At 46.0% G+C, this 9,802-nt stretch overlaps 1 protein-coding gene across 1 annotated transcript; it reads left to right on the plus strand.

Annotated features, from left to right (window-relative positions):
* The first annotated feature begins 2,152 nt into the window (after positions 1 to 2,152).
* LOC144103633 (uncharacterized) lies at positions 2,153 to 9,234 on the plus strand. Its single transcript, XM_077636300.1, has 2 exons — positions 2,153 to 2,400; positions 8,953 to 9,234. Exons 1-2 carry the CDS (start codon positions 2,153 to 2,155, stop codon positions 9,224 to 9,226), a joined length of 522 nt encoding a protein of 173 aa, XP_077492426.1. The 3' UTR covers positions 9,227 to 9,234.
* Positions 9,235 to 9,802: the final 568 nt, after the last annotated feature.

The following is a 9,802-nucleotide window of genomic DNA, read 5'->3' on the forward strand; positions in this document are numbered from 1 at the left end:
TTATTATTATCTCCCTAACCACGCTTCTCGAGTCGTGCGGCGCGCTCTTCTGGCGTCTCTTGAGCGCATTGTCTCTTCCTCGCTTAGTTCTGTGGCTGTTGCGTCTTTCGCTCTTTCTATAACGACTACAATTCACTGAGGCGAAGCGCGCATATATATATATATATATATATATATATATATATATATATATATATATATATATATATATATATATATATATATATATATATATATATATATATAGTTTCCGCCCTCGCCGTTAGATCGCATTCTACGTCACACTCGCGGTATTACAGGACGTGCTACGTCCACCGCTATGGACGAGGGCGGCGCTGGTGAACACTCTCAACGTTCGCTTACACGCAAAACATAAATACCCACGAGAGCAGCAGATTGGACAGCCGTCGCCGTAGCTCAGTTGGTAGAGCACCGGACGCGATATTTTGAGGTCGTGGGTTGGGATCCCACCGGCGACATGGTTGTATTTCCTGCTGCTTTATAAGTAATTTTCTTTAAACCAATTGATTGCATTACAAACTAAAAAAAATTAGAAGCCCTTGCACCTTGGTTTCGGTGACTGTTCGCTTACTTATATATATATATATATATATATATATATATATATATATATATATATATATATATATATATATATATATATATATATTAGCAGACAAGGTAAAGTAAATGGGGGGCCCGTTTGACAAACTTATGAAGGGAGCCAAAAGTAACCGAAACTAAGGTGCATAGGGGAACGTAGTTTTTTTTAATGTGTTGTGCTTATCAGTGGGATAATATTACTTGTATAAATAAATGGCTTAAAGAAAATTACTTCTAAAGCAGCAGAAAAAACAACCATGCCGCCGGTGGGATCGGAACCCACGACCTCCGAATATCGCGTCCAGTGCTCTTAGCAACTGAGCTAAGGCGACGGCTGTCCAATCTGCTGCTCTCGTGGGTATTTATGTTTATTTGGTGTACGCGAACCTTTAGTGTGTTCACCGGCGCCACCCTCGACCATAGCGGTGGACGTAGCAAGTCTTGTAATACCGCGAGCGTGACGTGGAATGTCATCTAACGGCGAGGGCGGAAACTGCGCGAGAGCACTCCTAAGCTACCTGTGGCATCAAGACTGCCAGAACCGAGACCCTCGTTAAGCTACTAGCAGACAAGATAAAGTAAATGAGGGGCGCGTTTGACAAACATTTCAAGGGAGCCAGCAGTAACCGAAATCAAGGTGCATGGGGGAACGTTATTTTTTTAATGTGTTGTGCTTATCAGTGGGAATATATTACTTAGGTTAATAAATGGCTTAAAGAAAATTACTTATAGAGCAGCAGAAAAAACAACCATGCCGCCGGTGGGAACCGAACCCTCGAACTCCGAATATCGCGTCCGGTGCTCTTATCAAGAGAGCTATATATATATATATATATATATATATATATATATATATATATATATATATATATATATATATATATATATATATATAGGTGTGTGTGTGTGTGTGTGTGTGTGTGTGTGTGTGTGTGTGTGTGTGTGTGTGTGTGTGTGTGTGTGTGTGTGTGTGTGTGTGTGTGTGTGTGTGTGTGTGTGTGTGTGTGTGTGTGTGTGTGTGTGTGTGTGTGTGTGTGTGTGTGTGTGTGTGTGTGTGTGTGTGTGTGTGTGTGTGTGCAGCAGCACCACTGCAAGGCGACGCCTCCTCTCCCTCTACCACAACGGAACGAGCGACGACGGCAGCGGCGTCGACGGCGGCGCCATCTGTTAGAACGCGCCTGTATCGTTGCTAAGAAACGGCGGCTCAAGGTCCTTCGTCGACCAAGGCATACGCATTCGGCTGAATTGTGCGACGAGCCGAAATGGCTGTCAGGGTGACGTAGTGTTGCATTCACAGCAAAAACTCAGCCGCCGTGGTCGGGTTCTAACCAGGCGATAGCGGATCAGTAGCCGAGCGCGCTAACTACGGAGCCACCGTTTCAAGCCGCTCGCGTTTCAGGCAGCGTTGTTTGGCATTCGGTACATCCTCCTCTTCCTCGCCCGTGCCTATAAAAAGGCCGCGAAAGTAGCGTTTGCAGGTTGCACTCTCCGACCAATCATCGAGTTGAGTGCGTTCGCGTGTTCTTTGGGAAATCCTGTGCCTCTGAAGATGAAAAGTGAGCCCGTGATGGAAGCGCAGCTGGATACTCCTAGTACTCAAGATGCTCGTTCTCAGCTTGCCTTGGCCTCGGAGGATGGAAACAGACCACTCGCTTCACCAATGATGTTCTGGTGCGACACGTGCGGCGCCCTGTTCCCCACGAAAGACCTCTTGCGCGTGCACCGGTCTAGAGAGCACCCGCCGAGGTCAGAGGAAAGGTATCGCTGCGCCTACTGCGACTACTCCAGGGATTCAAAGTAAGCCACAATTTTACCTTACTGTGCTCTCTTATTGCGAGGCTTCATATATATATACATCCACAATCCCAAGTGTATTCCAGTTTTTTTTGCTTGAGTAACTAAGAGAAGATTGGCGATAATTTGGTAGTCCGTTAATTCAAGAGGGAAACGCGCAGTCACAGCAGAGTGCCAAGGTATGGCGTGGATATCCGCGACCAAACATGCGTCTTCCTTCAGTACGAAGATGTCACACCAGATTTCATATTGCGGCGGCGGAGCAGTAGCCGGACGGTTTTAACGCGACAGCATTGAAGAGCTCGTGTCGCAGAAAAGCCTGTGTCGGCGTCTTTGGCGGAGAGCGAAAAATGGCGCATCTCGCTGGACGCCTGAACCGCAACTTAAGGTAAGGAATGTTCCTTCCCTTAAGGCACGGTACGGGTGTCCAGCGAGAATTGTGAAACCGGCGCCATTTCCTCCGGGTTCGAACCCGACCGCGGCGGCTGCGTTTTTATGGAGGAAAAACGCTAAGGCGCCCGTGTGCTGTGCGATGTCAGTGCACGTTAAAGATCCCCAGGTGGTCGAAATTATTCCGGAGCCCTCCACTACGGCACCTAATTCTTCCTTTTTTCTTCCACTCCCTCTCTTATCCCTTCCCTTACGGCGCTGTTCAGGTGTCCAACGATATATGAGACAGATACTGCGCCATTTCCTTTCCACCAAAAACAAATTATTATTATTATTTCCTCCGCAGTCCAACTCGAACGCGGCGGCTGTTTTTGTGGAGGCAAAATGCTAAGGCGCCCTTGCGCTGTGCAACACAGTGCACGTTAAAGATTCCTAGGTGGTAGAAATTATTCCGGAGCCCTCCATTACGGCCCCTCTTTCTTCCTTTCTTCTTTCACTCCCTCCTTTATCCCTTCTCTTACGGCGCGGTTCAGGTGTTCAACGATATGTGAGACATACTACGCCATTTCCTTTCACCCAAAACCAATTATTATTATTATTATTATTATTATTAACCCCCCGCAGTGGCTCAGAGGTTAGGGCCCTCGGCTACTCATCCCGAGTTCCCAGGTTCGAACTCGAACGCGGCGGCTGCGTTCCTATGGAGGAAAAACGCTAAGGCACCCTTGTGCAGTGCGATGTCAGTGCACGTTAAAGATCCCCAAGTGGACAAAATTAGTCCGGAGCCCTCCACTACGGCACCTCTTTCTTCCTTTCTTTCACTCCCTCATTTATCCCTTCCCAATCGGTGCGATTCAGGTGAGACAGATACTGCACCGTTTCCTTTCCCCCAAAACCTATTATTATTATTATTATTATTATTATTATTATTATTATTATTATTATTATTATTATTATTATTATTATTATTATTATTATTATTATTATTATTATTATTATTATTATTATTATTATTATTATTATTACTACTGAGACCTGGCTTTCTAGCGAAGTTAACTCAGGTGACTTCTTTCCTAATAACTATTCAGTTTTTCGAAGTGACCGCCCTGAATCAGCTTCTAAACAAAAGGGAGGGGGAGTGCTCTTTGCTATTGACAGTTCCGTGCAGTGCGTTCGGCGTTCCGACCTGGAAACCATCTATGAATCTGTCTGGTTAGAGCTCACTTTAACTCGACATCAAAAACTCTTATTGGCAGCTTTCTGCATTTCCCCTAATCTGCCTCCTCCTGCCTACGATGATGTACTACATTCTATCGAATATGTTATTACTTCTCATAGCAAGCACAAACTGCTCATTTTAGGGGATTTTAATACTCCAGGTATTAACTGGAATACCTTACATATTCTCACAACAATCATTATGTAGTTAGTAAGTGCAACCGACTTTTAGATTTCATAGCTTTTAACACCTTGCAGCAACACAATTTAATTAAAAACTCTTGTGGTAATGTTCTTGACATTTGTTTATCTAATTTTCAAAATGTTCGAGTCTCGTCATCTGACATCTTACTTACTCGCTGTGACAAATTTCATCTTCCAATTCTAATAACGGCTTCGGTTTCTGTCCCACCTTCTGCTAATTCAAATCGTGAGGGGAATTCCCCCCGTTTCGCTTATGCACTTGGCGACTATGTTGGTCTCTTCGGTTTCTTCTCTTCTGTCGACTGGTCCGTTTTAAACGAAATCAGCGATGTTGACGAACAAGTCAGCCGCTTCACTGAAATAGTTCTCAACGGTATGCGCCAGTACATACCTCTGCACACTCCTACTCGCAGCAAGTTTCCGTTCTGGTTTTCCAAGGAACTTAGAACAGCGCTGAAACTTAAGGAGCGGGCCCACCATAAAGCGAAACGCCCTGGGCTGGATACATGGGCAGATGAATTGCGCCGCTTGCGTTCCCTTTGCAAACGCCTGTACAAGCGGGATCATGAGTCCTATCTTGATTATTTAGAGAATAGTGCCTCTAATCGTCCTACTGAATTCTGGCGATACGTTCGCAAGCGTTCGAATAAATCTGATAGTCATATTCACTTAGTTGACTCTCATGGGCATGAAATTCGTAATGTCGCTGACGGCTTTGCTCAACACTTTTCCTCCGTGTACAAATCTCCACGTTGCGATTCCGTATGCCTTCCAGCTGGCGCACATAATTCCGTTCTTCTCGACGAGAAGTTAGTAAGTGAGAGTCTTAAGTGTTTGAAACCATCTTTGTCCTCTGGACCTGATGGCATTCCAGCCGCCATAATAAAAGCCTTCAATAGTACCTTCGTCCCTGTTTTAACTACGATATTTAATAACTGTTTGAAAAATTCTCCCTTTCCCCGCGTGTGGAAAACGGCGCGTGTTTTCCCTGTCTTCAAATCAGGAAACAAATCTGATGTTTCGAACTACCGCCCCTTTCTCTTCTTTGTGCAACCTCTAAGCTTTTGGAATTAGCTTTGTACAAAGTACTTTCCTTCCACCTCAAAAATGTAATCATTCATAATCAGCATGGTTTCATAAAAGGTTCTTCTACTACAACTAACCTTGTGACTTTTATGACGTATACATCAGCTGAAGTCCTTCAGCGGAGTCAGGTAGACGCTGTGTACTGTGATTTGAGCAAAGCTTTCGACGTTTTTACTCACTCATTACTTCTTCAAAAGCTTCTGCTGTTTGAGATCGACGTTTCAATTGTAGCCCTCCTACGCAACTATCTTCTTGATCGGTCCTGCTTTGTCAGTGTAAATGGACAGACCTCATTTGTTTACACTCCAACCAGCGGAGTTCCTCATGGCTCGGTATTAGGCCCGCTTCTGTTCTCTGTTTTTATCAATGACGTTTCCTCCGTGGTCAAAAACTCCTCATTTCTCCTTTATGCGGACGATATAAAAATGTTCAAGGCAATACATACTCTTCACGATTGCTTGTCATTGCAATCGGACATATCCGCCTTCTCTGATTGGTGCTTGAAGAATGGGCTCACTCTCAATTCATCTAAAACCAAGGTTGTCTCATTTACGCGTAAAACGCACAGTCTTCTCCACTATTATTCGGCGAATGGTAGGCCGCTGCCCAGGGTTGATGAAATTAATGACCTCGGCGTACTTTTCGACCGTAGCCTCAGCTTCTCCTCTCATACAAAACGCATTGCTCTACGGGCTATGCGTACACTCGGCTTCATCTGCAGGCTTTCGAGAGAGTTTCGAGCCACACTTCCTTTCCTAAAGCTCTACCTCTCCATATGCTTGCCGCTTTTGGAATATGCGTCTGTTGTTTGGAACGGCACTTGCCAGTCGAACTGTGAAAAAATCGACAGAGTTCAGCTAAAGTTTTTACGCATATTTCAACATCGGTTTTCTTGCAAAACTTCCAGCTCTCGTCCCAGACGGAGTAACTCACTGCAGCTTCCTTCTCTTAGCAGCCGTCGCGTGAGGCCAGATATAATTTTCCTGTATAAACTTCTTCATGGTCACATTCGATGCCCTCAGCTCCTAGCGCGTATCCTTTTGCGTGTACCGCGAAAGAGCATAAGGGAATTCAGACCATTTCAAGTTTCTGCGCTCCTGCTCTCCTTCTCCCCTCTGGACAGAATGCAAAAGCTGTTTAATTCTCTTTGTCCCCACCTTGATATATTCGAAAATTTTCTCCCTTCCTTTATATTGGATGTCCATGACGTTCCACGTTGAGCATTCTTTTTCTCATACATAACTTCCCCTGTCATGCATTTCGTCTTTACTACACTTGTGCATTTGCACCGGTATTATATTATTTTTTCTCCTTAATCGTTCATCACGTCTACTTGCTTTCATTAATATTATTTCTTTATTACTGTGTACTCACGCCTGACTGTCTGTAACGCGTTCACTAATTACATTTCTTATTGTGTATGATTGTATTTCTAGCTTGTATTTCAGAGGTTTCTTATTCGTTCATATTAGTATTGGCTTTATTCTTGTTTGTATTTTGCTATATGCTGTACTTGGCTATTATCGGTTGTTCTTGTGTTCATTCTCTTTGTTCATTGTTCCATAAGTTATTTATATGTCTGTTGCCTGTTCTAGCTGTTTTCATTTACCGCTGCCCTCGCTGTTTTCTTGTTTTCGCTTTTTTGCTTCATGCTTGCTGTCATGCCTAGCTTAAAAGTCTTTTTTTTTCTATCGCCTTGACTGCTGCATTACCTTCCCTGAGTGTCTTCGTTTGTGGTGAAATAAATTTACATTTTGTGCGTGTGAATGGTGTACCAGCACCAAGATCTTTGGGTTGTTCCTGGGCACCGAAAAATAAAGATTGATTGATTGATTGATTGATTTCCTTCCCTAAAACCAATTTCCATTTTGACTTCCTTCCCCGGAAGGGGAACAGCACACGGGTGCCTTTGCGTTTCGCCTCCTTCGAACCCAACCGCGGCAGCCGCGTTTTCAAATGAGGCGAAACGCAAAGACTCCCTTGTGCTGTGCGATGTCAAAGCAGGTTAAAGATCCCCAGGTGGTGGAAATTGATCCGGAGCCCTCCACTACGGCACCTCTTTCTTCCTTTCTTCTTTCACTCCCTCCTTTATCATTTCCCTTACGGCGCGGTTCGGGTGTCCAACGGCAAATGAGACAGATACTGCGCCACTTCCTTTCCCCAAAAACTAATTAAGAAAAAGTTTTTACTCTCGGGCCGCACCCTGTCAGGCGCGACCGCACAAATAGTGAACCGGCGCCCGCTTCTGTTCTCCCCTACAGAAAATGCTTTTCCCAGGCATGAAAGAGTTCCCGCCGCGGTGGCTCAGTGGTTAGGGCGCTCGACTACTGATCCGGAGTTCCCGGGTTCGAACCCGACCGCGGCGGCTGCGTTTTTATGCAGGAAAAACGCTAAGGCACCCGTGTGCTGTGCGATGTCAGTGCACGTTAAAGATCCCCAGGTGGTCGAAATTATTCCGGAGCCCTTCCACTACGGCACCTCTTCTTCCTTTCTTCTTTCACTCCCTCCTTTATCCCTTCCCTTACGGCGCGGTTCAGGTGTCCAACGATATATGAGACCGATACTGAGCCATTTCCTTTCCCTCCAAAAACCAATTATTAATTATTAAGGCATGAAAGAGAATTCAGTGTAATTTGGGGAGGGGAATGCTGTCAACCCACTCTCTGTAGTCGGGATGGCCCAGCCCGACTTGACTGTCTGTCACTTAACTCGAATCCCTGATGTTCACATCAGCCCGACCGCTGATTTTCAGTCCGACAGCCTACTCGACCCCATTTTTTCGGGTTCATGTAAACACCCAATGTGTCATGTAAGCGCCTCACTTCACTGCGGAGACGCACAAAGCCGCGCGGGCCGTCAAAGGCACCGGAACGTCTGAAATCGGTGAACTCTGAAGGAGAAGTGGTGAAGCAGGGCTCCAAATTCAAGCCGCGATAGAGTGACAGCACAAATGTTGGTCCGCCCGTAAGCGACTCGGGCAATTCTGCCACCACTGACCCTTTTCTGCGGTGTAGCTCGTACAGATCCCAGGTGTGCGTTTCACGTTGCGGCGAACCCGTTGTCTGGAAATAAAAATGTGCGCAGGTGACCTAATTAGGCAGTTTGCAACCGCCAAGACATGTATCACATAAGCTTAATGAGTGTGCTTCACGTTTTATTTTTCGCAAGCCTTATGACAAGAAAGATATGAATTTTAAGCCATAATAAAGCTTCGTTAAACTGGTTTATTGTACTGTCCGTTGCGCCTCTTGTTGCCAACCCCGCCTTTTCCAATGCCATGTATAAACGACCATCACCATAGCGGCCTCAGTTGTTGTTTGTATGATTCATTGATTAGAAACCATTAGCACACTGTGTATCATATTCCCGGTACCTGAGTACCGGGAGCCAGCGAGTGAGATGCGCTTGCGCCTGTCGCCTCGGTGTCGCGAGATGGCGCCACGTACCTGGCAGAAGGGCGCGCACCTGCAGCATCGGGACCAATCGGCGCGTGCTCAGCGATGGTAAGCGGGATCCCGGTACTCCAGTAAAGGTAACACTGGACACGGTATGCTAAAAGTATTTATTATTTTACTTTTGCTTCTGTGAGCCATCAACAAGTTTACAATGATTACTGAGTGCCACCCGTCTTCTCTCATTCGTCTTTTTCCCACCCAGAGGCCTTGTCAACCGACACGAGCGGACCCACACGGGCGAGCGGCCCTACGTGTGCCAGCTGTGCAACACGGGCTTCACACAGCGGTGGAATCTTTCCAGGCATATGCTGAGGCACTCGGGGGAGAAGCCGCACCAGTGCACCGAATGCGGTCAACGTTTCAGCCGAGGGGATCTCTTGGAGCGTCACCGGAGACTACTGCACTCTGTCGATGGCCCAGACAATGTCGCGCCTGTGTCTTTGCCGCTCGATGAGGCTCAGCAGAAATTAAAATAGCAACGTCACAGGCACACGTCTCAAGGGATGTACAAAGGTATGGGTCGACTTTGCGCAAAGGATCTGAGACGCCACGTAGCCGCCTGCTACGATTCCGTGGAATAAAAGACACGATTCAGCGACTTTGAAGCAGTGTCAGTGAGGCTGCGTTCCCATGTGGCGCTGCAGTCCTCTGGGCCTGCGCGACATCCTTGTTGTCCTTATTCTCATTCTCACACGAAGTCTCAAACTCACCGAGACGCAACACACCATCGCAAGTTGATCATAATATTATTAAGCATTTTAAACGCGCCATCGCTCATTTTAATCCGGGAGCTCTCTGTGCTGAGGGCGTTTTTCATGATTAATGCCGCATTGTCTTCCATTCGGTGCTGTAGTGTGGTTGCAAAAGCGAACTGCGTTGTGTTTGCTTGGATCAAGTACTGGAAATTGCAGGCATGGAAACGAGAACAATGCCATGGGGTCTCGAGGCACTACCAAAAACAACTCTTCGACATCAGCAGAGAAATCATAAACTATATCATTGCAATCTTCGATTAAACGAATGACGTCACTTCATTTTTTTTACAAGGTGTC

Source organism: Amblyomma americanum, chromosome 9 (assembly GCF_052857255.1).
Source record: "Amblyomma americanum isolate KBUSLIRL-KWMA chromosome 9, ASM5285725v1, whole genome shotgun sequence".
In the NCBI taxonomy this organism is placed as follows: Eukaryota; Metazoa; Arthropoda; class Arachnida; order Ixodida; family Ixodidae; genus Amblyomma; species Amblyomma americanum.

What these genes read in the sequence shown, in the direction of transcription:
- LOC144103633 (XM_077636300.1), top strand. Translation starts at nt 2,153, where the DNA reads ATGAAAAGTGAGCCCGTGATGGAAGCGCAGCTGGATACTCCTAGTACT. An exon ending in GACTACTCCAGGGATTCAAA is followed by an intron (nt 2,401 to 8,952) that starts GTAAGCCACAAT and finishes TTTCCCACCCAG; the next exon opens with AGGCCTTGTCAACCGACACG.